Source organism: Epinephelus fuscoguttatus, linkage group LG8 (assembly GCF_011397635.1).
Source record: "Epinephelus fuscoguttatus linkage group LG8, E.fuscoguttatus.final_Chr_v1".
NCBI classification, from domain to species: domain Eukaryota; kingdom Metazoa; phylum Chordata; class Actinopteri; order Perciformes; family Serranidae; genus Epinephelus; species Epinephelus fuscoguttatus.
In genome coordinates, this window is record NC_064759.1 from 35,939,326 (window position 1) to 35,956,668 (window position 17,343).

At 39.5% G+C, this 17,343-nt stretch overlaps 2 protein-coding genes across 5 annotated transcripts; one reads left to right on the forward strand and one right to left on the reverse strand.

Moving 5' to 3' along the window:
• Positions 1 to 1,257: 1,257 nt before the first annotated feature.
• On the forward strand, positions 1,258 to 10,541 carry LOC125892946 (antizyme inhibitor 1-like). 4 transcript variants are annotated; one of them, XM_049583313.1, is made up of 12 exons: positions 1,258 to 1,505; positions 3,107 to 3,228; positions 4,558 to 4,768; positions 4,951 to 5,124; positions 5,757 to 5,929; positions 6,236 to 6,370; positions 6,578 to 6,659; positions 6,800 to 6,874; positions 7,188 to 7,353; positions 7,686 to 7,801; positions 8,974 to 9,194; positions 9,281 to 10,541. In XM_049583313.1, exons 3-12 carry the CDS (start codon positions 4,667 to 4,669, stop codon positions 9,393 to 9,395), a joined length of 1,359 nt encoding a protein of 452 aa, XP_049439270.1. In that variant the 5' UTR covers positions 1,258 to 1,505; positions 3,107 to 3,228; positions 4,558 to 4,666; the 3' UTR covers positions 9,396 to 10,541. The 4 variants fall into 4 exon arrangements, with proteins under 4 accessions (XP_049439270.1, XP_049439273.1, XP_049439271.1 ...); XM_049583316.1 differs by having other exon boundaries at positions 8,977 to 9,194; XM_049583314.1 differs by lacking the exon at positions 1,258 to 1,505 and adding an exon at positions 2,087 to 2,327.
• A 1,066-nt stretch (positions 10,542 to 11,607) lies between these two features.
• LOC125892945 (Krueppel-like factor 10) lies at positions 11,608 to 15,493 on the reverse strand. The gene is made up of 4 exons (XM_049583312.1): positions 15,363 to 15,493; positions 14,492 to 14,720; positions 12,488 to 13,418; positions 11,608 to 12,293 (listed from the first exon to the last, which is right to left on the reverse strand). Exons 2-4 carry the CDS (start codon positions 14,708 to 14,710, stop codon positions 12,043 to 12,045), a joined length of 1,401 nt encoding a protein of 466 aa, XP_049439269.1. The 5' UTR covers positions 14,711 to 14,720; positions 15,363 to 15,493; the 3' UTR covers positions 11,608 to 12,042.
• Positions 15,494 to 17,343: the final 1,850 nt, after the last annotated feature.

Consider the following 17,343-nt stretch of genomic DNA (forward strand, 5'->3'; position numbering starts at 1 on the left):
TTTATATCTATTAAATGTTGTTTATAACATTAATTTTATAGTTAAAAACAAAAAGGATAATCAATTTTGTTGAAGGTGCTTTATTATTTTATCTTTTTATTGTTGGAATATGTTGTTTGTTCCTCTCTAACTGGAGCCTTTTGGTCACTCAGGGTTCATCTATGCGGGGTCTTTCTAAATCAGTGCGTTGATGTAATCTGTTTGTAATGTTTGCAAATAAGAATTCCTGCTGCACAATGCAGCCACTGGAGTATTTGCGCGCAGTGGGTGGTACACATGTCTCGCTGTCGCATACCCAGTGGCTGTGATGGCTATTATGATCCAAACAATGGAAATCAGACATTGTGCTTTACTGGAAGCCACTTTAGATGCTATGTGTGATTAAGCCTTATATATACATAGTCTCATTTAGCGTTGGAGAAAACAGGCACAAAACACGGAACAGCTTTTGTGTTGCAGTCCGAGGAAAAGACATTGCCCCTGCAGCCTTTACAATGGACTCCAAGCAAAAGTTTTATTAGTGAAACAAATGCTGCTATTGTTTATTTTTCCCTGAGGGGTGCTCAAAACTCATCTAACACTCTGAAGAATTTCACAGTTTTGGGAATTCATCATGCACTGTTATAGGACGTGGGTCAGTCAGGATGCTAAAGATTTAGGCTTGCTTACAGCTAAAGACATCTGGATGGATGGAAACAAAAAGTTCACTGAATCCCAGATAATCCAACACCATACAGAACATTTTGGTGTATTTTTATAGTTAATAAAAGGCTGTACTCTTTTCCTGTCACTCTGTAACAATCTTGAAACATTAAACTAAGGGAACAATGAGTAGCCAAAAGCCTGCACAGACACTGCTCAGAATGGACTTTGACTCCAGGACACAGACATGAGTGGATCATTAGACCTAAGAAAAACTCAAAGGCAAACCACATGCACATTTTACACAATATATATTTGACAATAATTAAAACAGTAAATCTGCAAAGAAATTCTATTGATAAGATTTGCAAATATGCATTAAAACATTTAAAAACCCATGACATCATGCAAGGACACATGAACTGGGGACATTTTACCAAGGTTTGTGATTCTTCAGACCAGCATGATGTCAGTATTGATATGGAGTCAAAGCAGCCCCAGAGAAAACACTTCCCTTCTGTTTAGCTAACAGTAGCTGAGCTTTCCTTGGCACCCTCCTCCTCCAGTGTTGAGGAGGGAGACATGCAAATTTATCTCCTTGGAAAAAACACTGCCCCAGACCCTGCATTTTCAGAGGCAGGCTCAACTTCTCAAAGTCACAACAATAAAAGCAAAGGGAAGAGAAATTCCAGTTTGAGCTTGAACTTGAGGCAAAATCTATGCATTCATCTAAAGTCATGGAACTGGTGCTTTACAACTGTTGATTTTGGCTGCAGACTAAAAGGAAGACTGTGCAAACTTTATTGGACAACATTTTGTCCTTATTACTGAGCCATGGGGAACACAATGGAGACATAACACAGGTAATTTTTGGAAAATTTGACATTGGACTGTTTAACATACAGTATGGTTATTATAGATAGCTTGAGTTCAAACAAGGTGGTTTTTCCATAACTGTTTCTGGAATATTTCTGCGTCGTTTATGGGGAAAAATACAACAGCATACTCATATTGCCGCTGTTGTTGTTGTTGTTATCATTTATTAATTTTTATTTTTTATTTTTTTTATTGCAAGCTGGGTTTTTTATTACTGTCTAATTCATGTCTTTGGTCTTTGATGATGCTCCTCATGTTTTCTGTTATCATGTTGTAAAACTGAGGTCGATGTCTTTGGTTTTGACAGCTCTAAGCTCCTCCTTTCTAAAATGCGTCAAACTCCCCACATTTAGTAGAATCAGACCGGAATTTTATTTTTTTTAAAATTTGTCATTATTAAGTTATGTTAAAATAATCAACATTTCCTGAAAAAAAACTTTATGAGATCGACACTATCAGATTGCGTTTTTATTCCAACATCGGTGCTTTGCAATACTTTAACGTAGGTTTTATTTTGATATTTCACCGGATATATCCGTGTTAATTTAAGTGTGAAGTAACTTGACGCTCCTGTCTGTCGGTCTGTCTTTACCGCACATTCGACCTCCACTGTTGCTTTCCGCTCGGTCGTTAAGAAATAATCCGTACTAGCCTAGCATACATCGACAAAACCTCGGACCACAATAACTCGACTAATCCACCTCGTCTATGGCAGTTATCCTTTTCTCTTTTAGTAACCCCACAACTCTTTAAAAATTCCGCCTAAAAAGAAAAAGCGTTCTGTCCCCTCTGTTGGGTTTTCAGCAGACGTAAGTATCGTTAACCTAGCTAACCGCGTTGTTAGCTTGCTAATTAGCATGTTAAATTAACCGGGTGACGTAGCGTTAGTGCCAACAAGACATACATGCTAGCTAAAGAGGCTAAATATAGCGTAATATTAGTAGCATTATTATTGAAAAATGAATATCTAACCTGGCTCCTGTTAGCCTTCAATGTTATAGCATCGTATGTTGCTAGGCTGCTAACGCTAGTACCTCATGCTACCGTTACCAATGAATGTAAAACGACGTGTTACAGTAGCAGGCTAGGTAGCTTCCTGTATGTCAGAAATATTAAATGTTTTGTATTCCTCTCGAGCAGTTTGGTGTTTGACTAATCACTCTGGGCATGAGTTTTAAAAAAATACTGTTTGATATGATTGGCATAGCTATGTCCATTCAGTCATTCATAACAGTCATCGTGAGTACGTTAGTTTAGTTCACTGGCCGTGGTCCAAACTAGCTAAGGGTAACATTTCAAACACTGACAAACAGCCGTTACAGAAAATATGTGTCACAATCAAAGTAAACCATAAACGTAGTCCAATGAGCACCTCCCATACTCTCCTCCCATTGCATTTTAACATTAAACCAGCTCAACTGTACACCACTGTTTCCCTCTACAACAGATTCGAATGAACAAACACGACATACATGTTATGTTTGACTGAGAGATATGTCAGTAGGGAAACAGGTGCTGACCTTGTCAGAGTTGTTTGTTTATCAATGACTGATATCTGTGGGCCCTGTCCTCATCTGTCCTTTTGTAGGTGTACAATAACTATCCAGAGGATCTAGGGGCAGCTCTATACCGGGAGCCATTTGACTTCAACGCCGAGCCACCTTGGGATCCTAGCTGATAGTGGACGAGTTCATCACAGGACTCATCCATGTGAGTAAATTAGGTGAACACTGAAGAATGAATTCATCCTGTTTGACTGGGGGTATTTTGAAAGGAGAAACATATGCAAAAAAACCATTTCCTTTGGATTTGTGTCTGTGTGAATGGATATTATTAATATATTGTTGTGTATTAATGCATTGTGACAAATAGGTTCACAAAAAACGCTTGTCAGAAGGAATAAATATAATTGTTAAGCTGCAGATAAATCACAAACAGGCTACAGTTATTTTTAGAATTTGTATTTAATGTCTATTTTAAGAACTTCTGTTAAAATAAGATGTGGTTGTGCTCTGGACTGCTTTTCTCTGCAGTTGTTTTTATCCTTCTCTGATTCTGCTGCAATAAAGGAGGCTATTATTTGGTCACAGATATTAATCCTGATAATAGTTACTACATTTTCTATGTAGTTCTTTCTGCAGTGTCATGTGAATATATTGCATGAGCTGTCTGTCATGAGCGACAGAGTTCAGCATTTTCTAAGTTACATAAAGTCTTGGTTGATTTTTAAATAGATGATAGGGTTGAGTCATCTCCCAGTCTTTTTTAACCTGTGTCTCAGCAGAGTACTCAATAATTTAAGATTATATATTTTTGTAGAACTACAAAAAATATCTAAGCATCACAATGAAATCAAGGAGGAATTGCAAATTTACCCTTGCCCCTCTGTCTCTGTCTCTGTATCAGACTGTTCCTGCACAATATTTCACATCAGAATTCACAGGGGTTGGTGAAGTAATAAGCATACTGAACTTTTTTCAAGCAGTTGCCCCTGCCTTGTCACAGCTGTCAGCAATACAGCAGGCTGTCTAGGCACATTGTTGGTCTCTCTATTATACCTCCCAAAGCTACAGCCATGTCACATCTGGTCCAGTCCAGACTGCTGTACCTCTGCGATGTATTGTGCAACATTATTGAAAGTAAAGTTTTGGCAACAACGCCGCCAGTATTGTACCTTCTTTAATGCCATCAAAAAGAACCTTCACGGGTCACCAGCTCAGGGATTAATGGTGATTGTTGGGAGTAATTGATGGTAAAGTAAATGAACTCTGTGCCCCAGACTGTGTTTTCACAGCGGCTCTTTAGAAGAATAGGCCTCTTCCACAAAGCTATCCTATAACGTAGAGCCTGTTCTGTGCTCTGATTGGATGCTCCCTGAAAATGACTTGATTGGGGATCTAGTCAGAAAGGTTTATGTTCCAGCTACTGAATAAACTAGAAACTAGTTGGACATCATCTATGAATATGCATTATCCTAATATGATTGCTTTGTTTTGCTTCTTTGTGTCTTCTGTTAACTTTTCTCAATTTCTTGTACAGTTTGTTGCATAAGTCTAGGACCCCAGGGGCTCGAGAGGGTGCGAGCAAGACCACTTCGGACTAGCCACGTTCTTTATGCCTGTCGGATTAGAAGAAAACGGTTGAGAGGATGAAAGGAATTGCTGATGAACCACAATATTCAGTTGATCTACTGGAGGGAGGCACAGCCCTCTGTGACGTGATTGACAATCACATTTATGAACAAACTCTGGTAAGAGGGCTCACTTCAACAACATGTACATACTTAGAAACCTGAATTCCTTACTGTCTTAGCTTTGGCTCAAACACCTGTTATTTTACTGTTTATTGCCTTGTTATATGTGCTAAGGTCACATACAGACAATCTTTTTCAGAAGCTTGATTCATCCGTATTTATCTTTCCTTCTTGCACAGTCTGAGAAGAATGCATTCTTTGTAGCAGACCTTGGAGTTATAATGAGGCAGCATGTTCGCTGGCGAACCCACATGGCCCAAATTCGACCCTACTATGCTGTCAGATGCAACAGCAGTCCAGCTGTTATTGAAGTTCTTGCCGCCCTCGGCACCGGATTCATTTGTACCAACAAGGTACTCACTCACTCTCATGTCCTATCATTGTTGTCAGTTCAGATTTCTCCACAGAAAGTAATCACGGTTGCAGTGTTTAGGCTCAGTCTTGCATACTCGACAGAAAATTACTGAGTTAAGTGTTAAGTGTTTTTAAAGGACTTTACAACTGTTATTTTTCAGGGTGACAAATTCGGTCCTGTATTTCACAGAATTTATATTGTACAACTCTTGGTCCACGATCTGTAGAATAGACATAGAGCAGTGATACTCAACTTATGGCCTGCCAACCATTTTCTTATTCAAAATGAAAGTGAACTGACTGACTGCTTGTTTATGAAAAAAAAGTGTCTGGGGGAATCACCTGTACCCCCCAACACAGTGGGCTAATATATATTAATTATTAACATCTGTTTATTATCCGGCCTTCTTTTGCAAAAGAACCCCCCTTACAAAGTATGTGTCCCTGGCATAAAGGCACCACCAAGTGGTCAGTGTACCTCAGTGCCTTCCTTTTTATATATTGTTTATCATTTTTTTTATGTCAATACTAAACCATGCAGAGTGGACATGGAATGATGAAATGTGTTGTCTAGCCCACATAGAGTATATTAATGGAATACTGCTCTGTCTTTGTCTCTTTTATATTTCAGTCTGAGCTTGAGCTGGTTCAGAGCCATGGTATTCCCCCTGAAGATATCATCTACGGTGGTATTTGCAAACAGGTCTCCCAGATTAAATACGCTGCTAAGAACGGCATTGACCTCCTGGTGTGTGATAATGAGGCAGAGCTGCGCAAGATTTCTCGCTGCCACCCCAATGCCAAGTAAGTGCTTAATAAGTATTAGTCCTACTGCCAGTGATCACGTGACTTGAAAGCTGCTAATTCAGTGCTTTGCGTCATAATGGCAGCTTTTACGAATCATTAAATACTATCCATCTAACAGGATTTCACTTTAAATACAGTATGTTGTTTCCCATCTCCTGGCATATTTGGATTGCCAATAAAAGGCTTTGTGAAATCAAGCTTGATAAAAGCTTGTCAACTCATTCTAGTTTTGTAGCACTTTTACTTAACTCATTGCGTTTCTTATTTTTCAAACCAGTAACAAAGATCTTTTATTTAATTTAGGCTGCTGCTACAGGTTTCAACAGAAGTATCTAACCAGGATGACGAGATGAGCATGACATTTGGGTGTTCCCTCAAGGACTGCAGGCATCTGCTGGAGAGGGCTAAGGAGTTGGGTGTGCAGGTGGTTGGAGTCAGGTGAGGCCTGCAAAAATGCAATGTCTGATTATGAAGCATGTTTAAGAAACATTCAGATCTATTCAGGTCCACAGCAGTGCTCTTTACCTTAGCTTTTTCTTGAACAATTAATTTAGTCCAGTATAGTACAAGATAAAATTTTAACTCCCCGTGAAGTTGTCAAAGTTTGACCATTAACTGCCCCTTTGCCCTTTGCCCTCCCCACAGGTCAAACATTTCCAGCTCCTGTGAGGATGACCAGGTGTACGTTCATGCCGTATCTGATGCTCGTTGTGTCTTTGATATGGGAGTAAGTAATATTCTTAATGTTTAGCTCTGTGACGAGCATGTCCTTTGCCTTCTGTCACACACTGACATGTTTTGGACACTGAGTGCTTTGGTCATCACTTGTGTTTTGGTTACACATTTATAAATCTTTGTGTGGTCTAGGAGGAAATTGGCTTCAACATGAAAATCCTGGACATTGGAGGTGGCTTCAGTGGCTCTGAGAGCCAGCTGCAACTGGTCAGTTTCTTATCTTCTGCTTTATGCATAATACCAGTTAGGGACCCACGGGATAATACAACCTTTGTAAGCAAAACTGGGTGAGAAATGCATCATGATATGGAATTTGCTGTATTTTTCGTCACTGTTTTGACTACTTTTTAAAATGAGATTAATTTTAAATTATCAGGAAAGAAAAAAATCGTAGTATGAAATACAGTGTCTCATATCAGGCCTGAGTTAAACTACTCTTCAAAGGCTGACATGCAATTAGATTAAATAACATTTTAAATTTTATTTACAAAGGTCTTCCCATTTTGTTCCTACTTTACAGATCAATAGTGCAGTCATGTCTATGGTGGACCTTTACTTCCCTTCTTCAACTGGAGTTTCCATCATTGCTGAGCCTGGCAGCTTCTTTGTGTCCTCTGCTTTCACTCTGGCAGTGAACGTCATCTCCAAAGAGGTGGTGGCACGTGATCGCCAGGACCAGGCACATGGTCAGTGGCATGGTATTCACTTAGGATTTTTATTAGTAAATATATTAAAGCTTATTTGAATAAGACTATGTGTCTGAAAATTTTGACTTTACATGGTGCATTTTGACTGCTTCACTGGTCTTATCCAGCATACTGTAGGACCATGAGGAGGACTGCCATTTGGAATTGGCAACAAAACATTGTAAAAATGTCACACAACTGTTTTAAAAATTGCATCATTTAAAGTCAACCAGTCAAAAGAACCACACAAATGTGTGATTCACAAGTTGTAATATGAAAGAAAATATGAGTAAGAATAAAATGAATTAATCACACAGATTCTTTCTCAACAGATGATCCATCTCCCAACGATGAGCCAGAGTTCCAGTACTACATGAACGAGGGAGTGTATGGATCGTTTGCCAGCAAACTTTCTGAGACACTGATTGCTGCTCCATCTGTTCATAAGGTGAGTTTCACAGAATCTCTCATGTTTGTGATGTTACCACACCAAAACTTTTTTTGGTTCTTAGATTTTTTTCTCTGTTTAAATAAACATTCGTTAGCCAAACATCTCATCTCAGTACATAATCATCTTTGATCTCTGACTGTCCTATGATAGGTTATGTAATCACTACGGAAGAACCACAGTGTTACTTTTAATTAGAACAAATCAGAGGTTTCAGGGACATCATTTTGTAATTGTGATAATAATCCATTTAACTTGAGGAATTTATGGATGATGGAGTAACAGAAACAAAGGCTGGGAGTCATTACTTGTGGAAGTACATGAGTTATGAGATTCAGAATAGAATCAAAGCATTTTCATTTTATAGGATTTATTTATTGAATTGTGCATCTTACAATGAAGCCTCTCCATCCTCTTATGTGCACATCACTTCTTGCGTTACATTTTTTTGACTAAGGCCTTGTACACATGTACATGGGTGTTTTTGAAAAGAGAGTTTCAAAAATACTGTCCACACAAACTTTGTTGTAAAAAAAAAAACAGTCTCTGTCCAAATGAAATTGCAAAAATATAACTGAAATGCTGTCAAGCATGCCAAACCAACAGTAAGCCTAAACCTATAGCCATGCAAAGAAGAACAGGATGTTGGCCAATCAGAAGCCTGAATAAAAGCTATTACTGGAAGGTTACCTGTAGCAGTGACCTCAGTAGTGCATTCTTATGCTGCTGTTCCTTAATACAGTGGAAGGGTAGCTGAACATTTGTGTGTAAACATGTAAACACTATATTGACCATGTTCACCATTCCACAAAATGTCTCCTCATTTGTGACACCTCACAAAGGAGATAGTGACGCACACTCTGCTGTAACAAAGCCAAAAACTAAGGTTTTCCCAAACTACTTAATTGTCTTGTATAATGTTAAGAGAGATGTGTGATCCTGAATTTTAATATGTAAAAATCTAAAACCACTTATTGGTAGATATTAAGTAAAGACGTTTACATGTAGCTGTTTTAGTAAACAGGCCAGGCTAACTGTGGTTTATGGCAACCCTAACCCAATCTAGTTGAAAGAGTTACAAACCCTCATCTCCAGTGGACAGAGATTGATGTTGCGTTGGATAACTAAATAAATGTAATAAATAGATCTGTGCCCTCTTTCTTTCCCTTTAGCAGAACACATCCCTGGATGCTCCAGTGTTCAGCAGCAGCCTGTGGGGTCCCTCTGGGGATGACCTGGACCAGGTGGTGGAGCACTGTCTGCTGCCTGAGCTCAACATCGGAGACTGGCTCGTGTTCACCCAAGCAGGGGCCTACGGCATGGGCCAGCCACTTTGTGCTGCCACTGACTCACCACCACCCCCTGTGTACTATGTCATCTCCTCCAGAGACTGGTAAGGGTCTCAGTAATGGAGTATTTTCAAATTTGGAGTGTGTCTCAAAGTTTTGTCCTGGACTCATGTTTGTGTCCCTCTCCCAGGTTTGAAATGCAGGACACTGGTGTCACCCATGAGACTACGCTGAAGAACTTCTCTTTGGTCCCTTATTTCCTCAATTCCTGCCAAACTGAGGCTGCTCTCTCTGTCCCAGCTTAGCAATCATCAGACTAGGAGGACTTTTAAATGTGACTGGTTTCTGCTGCTAGCTTCCTCTGGTCTACATTCCACTGCAATTGACTGAAGAGACCGTGCAGATATAGCTGGGACCAGACTATATTTCCTTTTACAAAGCCCAATATACAGTATAGTAAGTGATTAGACCTGGAATACCCAGTAGATGTTAATTAGTATGCAACAAAATGGATGACTCCTACAAGACAGATGCATTCTTCCCATTGCTTTAGGCATCCCATGGCACTACAGTTTACACTCTTACAGTAGACATGTAATAATTGAGAATTATTATATCTGACAAATGTATTATATATGTCTTCATTGCTGTTGCCAGTCTTGTAAAGTAAGATCTGTATCCCTGAGTGAAATGGTGTATTTAAACAAAAACACAGTTCTGACATCTTGTAGGATGCTTTGCTACAGGATGTGTATTTATGATTTTTAATGGTTGTATAGTTTATTCTGTGTGATAAGAGCTTGGTATCATTATTACATTTATAATATGTTGTCCTCAGTGTTTTGAAATGGAGGCTTGAATATGAAGGTGCATTTACTCATCCGCCTGATGATGAAGTAAATAAAGCCAGTGTGATCAATGTGCAGTGTCACCATGAAATCCGCCCCTTGGAAAAATTCTTAGTGAGGTCCACTCTGGCGTGGCTGAAAAGCTAATGGCTCAGTTTTCTCCAGTAAACTGGTGTTTCAGAGTTTCTCCAAAGTGCTGAGCAGCTTGCTCCCTGACTAGTGAAGGGCCGGCAAGTAACTGCTATGTCACGGCATAGCAGAGCAGGTTTATTAGACAGCATGTGCTGCAGACAGAATAAAGGAAGTGTTGATGGACAACGGATCAGCTGACATGGAGTGAGCTCTTATTTTTTAAAAGTATTTATAATGCTAGAACCCCTTTTTGCTATTCCCATTGAATCTGATTTTCTCAAAATTGAGGGCTTTGTTGTAAGAATATTTTTTCCTGACGGGGGAAGTATGCTTACAAAAGGTGTACTATATTTGTGAAGTTGTCTCCTTATCTGTGTTCAAGGCATGATGAATTATCAGGCATTTGCCTGTTAATAACTTCAGTATCTGTGCTTGTCAACATGAATTGTAATAAACACCTCATTGACTGGACTGTGATTCCCTGTGTCTGTTTTATTAGCAGTAAGGGCAGACACCGCAGTAATAGGATACAACTTGTAAGTAATACATATCACCATGAAACTTCCCCAATTGATTATTAACATTAAGGCAATTGTTTTCTGAAAATATATGTTTCAATATGCAGATAAAGGCATGATCTTATTAAATATGTGGTTATTAACATAGGTTCCCAGAGCAGAAATCTGAACATGAGATAACACCAGGTTCAATTTGTTTTGTTGTTGACAGAGTCAATGTTTTTTTTTACAGAGGGTATTTAGGACATCTTATTTTATCACTATGTAAATTAGAAAATACTGTCAAGAAATTCACCATGTTTTTCAAGAATAAAATGTTATATAGATCAGGCTATAAGTGATATATCGACAAACCCCCTTTCAAAACCTTTAGAATGTAGAAAGGAAAATAATACTGCTACTGAAATTAAGATTTCTGGCTCAGAGTATGAGAATTTTTTTTTTTTTATTAAGTTGCCTTTTAACATATGTACTGTTATGTACATTGTTAGACACCAAAAAAAGAAGAAAAAAAAGAGAATAGGGTAAATATGTTAACTAATAGATATCACAATGAAACGTCCATGGTTAACTGCATATATCTATTGTATTCATTTGGATTTCCATAACAGAAATCTGAACACTTGAATGTGTATTTTGGACATTTGCTTTCCACTTGTCTGAAAGCAGGCATGGTACGGAGGCAACAGGCCTAAAGGCCAAAATCTCAAAATTGACCAGTGCATGAAAAAACTCTTTTCGCCTGTAGTGTCTTACCTTAACAGACCATTAATAATCTTATTGAAGCGCCACTGCTACTTCACACACATACCTTAATAACTGGTAATCACTCTCAAAAATGGTTTTGTAACATGATGATTTAATCTAATTCTTATCTTGGATAATGTGATCAAAGGAGATAAATCTCTCGAGTAAACACCATGTAGGAGCTATTGAATTGTTATTCTGTTTGTCAATATACATTAAGTGGGCAGGACAACACACATACATTAAAAGAGAACTGGACACATCTGAATGACAAAAAAATTATCTCAAGTTTAATAAAGATTCTATTTCCAATGCAAGACATACATATTGTGCAAAATAGTTTTTTAACAAATATTTCTTGTATGGCACAAAAGAAATATATTCAACATTCTTTGGTCAAATATCACTGAAAAGTAAACATGTTTAGCATTCACTTTTAAAAGCATTATGAAAGTGAATTATTAAATAGTATGTATGCTGATATTTTCAGTGTAAAAGCTCAGTTTGAGGGTCAAATATAAACAGTCTCAACACCTCGTTTTGATTCAACTACAATCAAATACTTAATGTGCAACTTGTCTCCAGCTCAGCAGTGTTGTTCAACCATTGACTAAGCTGAATGGAGACTTGTAAAAATGAGGCAGACGCTCTGTGCACTGTTTGACGGACTCGTCTGTGCACCTGACATTCAATATCACAGTTTTTACTTAGAGAGAGTTTGCTGAAGACAGAGTGAGTGTTGTGGAAGTGGCCTTTAAAGTCCAGCAGGGTGTCTTCCTCTCTGCTAGGTGTCGTCGGGCGTGCTTTGCAAGGTGGTCACTGCGCATGAAGCGACTGTGGCACACAGGACAGGCAAACCTTTTCTCTCCCGTGTGAGTACGTCGGTGGCGAGACAGCTCATCGGAGCGAGCGAAGCGCCTCTCGCAGCCTTCCCACTTGCATCTAAAGGGCCTCTCACCTGGTGGAACACAGACAGTAAAGTGGAAACTGAGGCTTTTTGTGTTCATCACACTTGTGTCATCTTTTTGCATATAGTGCTGACCTTGGGCTGCTTTGAAAAATGTGTTTGAGTATCTAGAAAAGTCATCTGTAATTAAAATACACTTCCTTTTTTAGGTGTCAAATCCAATATAAAAATGTGTCATGTCTTACCGGTGTGTGTCCTCATGTGGGCCTTGAGGTGGGAGCTCTTGAAGTAGGTCTTGCTGCAGTCATCATGGGGGCAAACATGACTGCGTACCCGGGACACTTCTGGCTGCAGTGGGTTTTGTCTTTGCTCCAACACGGCACGACCAGGCGCAGGGGCGATGGCCGGTAGCTTGGTGCCACCAGAGGTCAGCAGTGTTGGCTGGATGTAGAGTGTAGGGACAGTCGGCTGAGGGACAAGAAACAAGACGGGGCCTTTTGCCACCTGACCCCCTAGGAGAAAAACCTGGGCAGGAGAAGCTGCTTGTGTTTGTGGTTGTGGTTGTGCCTGTTTGTGCTGCTGTTGTAGTGAAGTGGGGGTTGCTGATGGGACATGTATTAGGTGATGCTTCTGACTGTCAGAGGCTGTAACAGTGGAGGGAGGAGAAGGGACAGGAAGAATCTGGCAGGAGACAGGCACAGGAGAGACCCTACAGCCACCAGCTGGGACAGAAGAGACAGCCTGAGATGTGTTTGATTTATCATCCCTGCCTGAAAGGCTCATCTGTGTCTGGCTGGTTTCAACCACATCTGGCAAAGTCACAGTGAAAGGTCTATGTGGCGTGGCTGCATTAGAGTCAGACTGTATTACAGTAGTCCCCACACACTCTCTACTGTTGAGCTCATATTCAGAGCTCACATCTGTTTTAATGTCTTTTGTATGATCTTGAGTGAGTCTGTCTTCCCCAGAGACAGGATGGACATCACAGGAGCTGCGCTGGCCATCTGAAGTGTGACGGATTACACTGATGCACTGGAACCGTTGCTGTGAAGCAGCACGAGCCTGTTCCATTGGATGCCAGCTTGGACTTCCAGCTGCTGCAGGTTGATGTAAGATTGTCGCCAAGGGTGAATGGGTGGCCTCAAAGTTGGGTGGACTGTATGGCGGTGTCATGCACTGAAAGAAAAGAAGAGTTAATATAATTTTATAGACAACCTCAATCTTGCAAAATAGGTATCATCTTTTAAATAGCTGTAGAGATGTCTGCCTTCTCTCCAATATAATGGAACTACAGGGCACTCAGCTTGTGGTGTTCGAGCACGAAAAAAAATAAATTTGAAAAACTCAGCAGCAATGTCTCTTTCCAGAAATCATCACCCAGTTACTCAAGATAATCCACAGACCTTATTGTGAGCAGTTTCATGTAAGGACTATTTTCTTTCTACCAGATTGCACCTGCAAACTGTATCACTGCGCAGAAGGAAGAGTGCATCTGCTGTTACCTCACCTGGCACCACAGAGTTAGCTAACATAACAGTTCAGCCATGGAGGATGCATATTTGTAATTCCTTGGATAGCGAAGGCATGACCTGTCCTACTCTTCCTACAACTGGCTAGTGCTCATTGCCTTCATTGGACTGGTTAGGTTGCATGAGGAGACAAAGCACGGGCAGAGTAGGGTGGGTCATTCCTTCACTATCCGAGGAAACGCAAACTCCCAGGGAGCACACAGTAGCCTAATATTTACATCTCATGCTGTTATGAGCCTGAGTGTCTTGACCATGAGTAGATGCACACTTCCTTCTGTGCAGTGATACAATTGGCGAGTGAAGTTCAGTAGAAAGAAAATAGTTCCTACATGAGTAACCAGGTCATGATTTCTGGAAAGAGACATTGGTTTTGAGTTTTTCAATTGTTTTTTGTGTGCTTTAAGCACCACAAGCCAAGTGCCATCTAGTTCCATTAAACTCAAGAGAAGGCAGACATTTCAATGGCCGATACCTCCAACACTTGACAACTCACACCTAAACAATCTAGTTTAATGAATAGCACTACAGGTAAGAAGAAAAATGTGTATTTTTGATTTCCATTTAAGTTGTGTGTGTATGTTTTTATATAAAGGTAAACATTAGCTGATTTTGTTTGTACCATCAGAATTAAATTGTTTATTGTTTACTTATGTATTTGTTCACACTGGTTTATTCTAAAACCCTTAATGTGACAAATTTCAGCCCATGTGGATCACTTACCAAAGGAGAGTCCTGTAGCACAGTAGACCCAAAGGGGACAGAGTCATCCTCTGAGCAGTCTGAGGATGGAGTCAAGGGTCTGAAGAGCCTGGGCCTGAAACTCCTGGTCTTCCAGTGCTTTGTCATGGACATCAGAGCCTCCACAGCCTCCATGTCACCTTCAGCCAAAGGAGCAGGCTGAAATTTACCCTGCATATCTGAGGGCTCCTCAACTTCCATGCTGCAAACTCTAGTGAAAGAGCAAAAAATTAGTAATTTTGATTCTTCATTTTGAATATGACAAGCTGTAGTCTTTAAGTGATCTTTAACAGATCAGCTGCCCGATTTAAAGATTTACATACAATTAACCATAGACTGTGTACATTTTGTGAGCAGACAGTCCACTCTGTGTCCCCTGAGTGTTCAATCAATGTTTTAAAGCTTACTGATTTTGCCATTCATTAACATATGCAGAATATGTAAAGGATCATGTGAAGAGAGCATGATCAGCTGCTGCTCTTCAGCACCAGGGCCCTTTCACCTACTTCCCTGGGGGACAAAAGCACCAACTGTGCTGCTGCTTACACAAACAGTCACACAACACTGAACTTCCCCTCCCTGACCACTACGCACGGATCTCACGCATCATCATACTCATGCACATAACCATCACTGGAGGAATGAACTATGACCTACATATAAGCGTGCTGCTTATAATAAGGCTTGACAACCATCAATAGACATGAAACAAACACATTCAGTTGCACTTTATTAAAGATTACATATTATAGAATATTTTATGTTTAATATCTTAGAATTTGAATAAAGCACTCCTCGTTATATAGGCCATAAATTGGAATACATGGCAGTGTGAAAAATGTGTTGTACTTACATTTTATGTGGGTCTGAGTGAAGTGTTCAAGAACCTGGTTTAACTGGTGAGTACTCGTCCTTCCGTGTGAACACCTCAAAACCAAAATTGAATGTTTTCTAATCAGCCCCGTCATCATTCATCGTTTCAAACACGGTGGGGAATAGATGGGCTTGGCTTAGCGTCTCGTCCAATAGGACGCAAAGGTGTGTTAGGCGCCGACCAATGGAAGAGAGCCTCGGTGCGTGATCGGGGCCTGACGGCACCATGGAGGCAGCGTGGTACACAACAGCATGGGTGTGTGAAAACATTCCTAACTACACCTCCCTTTCCCCACCCCCAATACACACACACACACACACACACACCATTGCCTTGGATGAGTCATGTCACCCTCTTCATTAGGCAGAGCAGACACACACACCTTCAGTGACTAATCAGATTCTGGAGAAATGATATTGAAAAACAGATTTCATCTCATTTCATAAGATGTTGTTTCTTAATATGGGTTTATCCAGATTGAATTTTGGCACCATAATTAAGTTTACAAACTTAACATTTTTTTCATAAATATAGACATTACATCACTATCAAATTACCAAATCTGGACTGCAGGCACAGCAAAGCAAACTTTCTCATCAAGTTAGGCGTGTTAATGACTAAATGGAAATATCACTGCTAGAATTTGTCTACAGAAATATTACAAAGTTGTTTTAAAGTTTTAGCTGTAGGCTTTAATGATATTCGATATGTGCTGCAGGTGGGAAAGCTGCTTTTTTTTTTTTTAAATAATGGATCTCATCTGCTTTCACACCAGGTCATATCTAAATGAGGCCACACCCCAATATATTTCAATGATTATGGGTTAGTAGCAAACCTCATTTATTTGGCAATTTCACAGAATTCACAAAAACAAACAATTAAAAGCAAACTAATGCAAAACAATAAAATAAGTCAAAGCACTGCTGTAAGACAAAAAAAGAAAATAAATGTTTTAGAACATGTAGGCTAAGAGCAAAAGTGATTACATTGATCTTTTAAGTGATTTAAAAAAAGGAAGGACTTATTTTATTCTTTTAGAATTTACCCTGAATATCAATTTCTCGTTTGGTAAAATGGAAAAGCCATCAACTAGCTCCAAGTGGAAAAAATCTTGAATTTGAAGTTGAATCGCCATCAAGTCTTGACCCTAAACTTTTTTCCTGTTTTAAGTTGATTGCTCTTTCCATTATTAGGCCTCTTGTCCTTTGTGGGTGAAAGAGGTCAGCCAACAGGAGATGGCCTCAGGCAGCCCTGCTGTGGATTAGGTAAGTGTCAGCTGTCTAGACCTTCCCACACAGCACAGGGACCCAGAACAAAAGGCCGGCTGTAGACTCACAATGGAGAAATACACACACAGACGCACAGCACTTTGACTGAGTCTAGCACTATGGGATGTTCCTCAAAAGCATATCCAGGAATGTGCTGCTCAAAGAGGAGAGAGCCCAAGTGAAATAAGTGTTTATTTTAAATCCACATCTCTTTGAATATTTAACTTAACATTGTGATGTCCTGATTACAGCTTACAGCAACCTAAGTTTAAACTGAAACTGTAGTTTGCTCTGGTGTTCTGCTTTCTTGAGGAAGTATCACAACATGCAGGGGATTTATCCACCATTTAGTTATAGTGGTAAAGAGAATTGTGCAGAAAGATTATCCCTATGAATGAGACATGTGCCTTTTTCACTCCAACATCATAGTAATCAACACACCAAACTATGTAAAATAAATATTGTTGCACTTTTATTTTTTCTCTATGGAAGATAACCCAATTTAGAGTGTTTTAATAGGACAGCTAAAAGACAATGGTTAAAACTAGAACAATGTTACCATCATAAATGGTCATTTACATTGTATTTTTTTTCCAGATGCTTAAAAAAATTCAAATTTTTATATATACTTCAAACACATACTTCCATATTCTAATGTTCATTTATTGTACAGTATAATATATCTATAAACA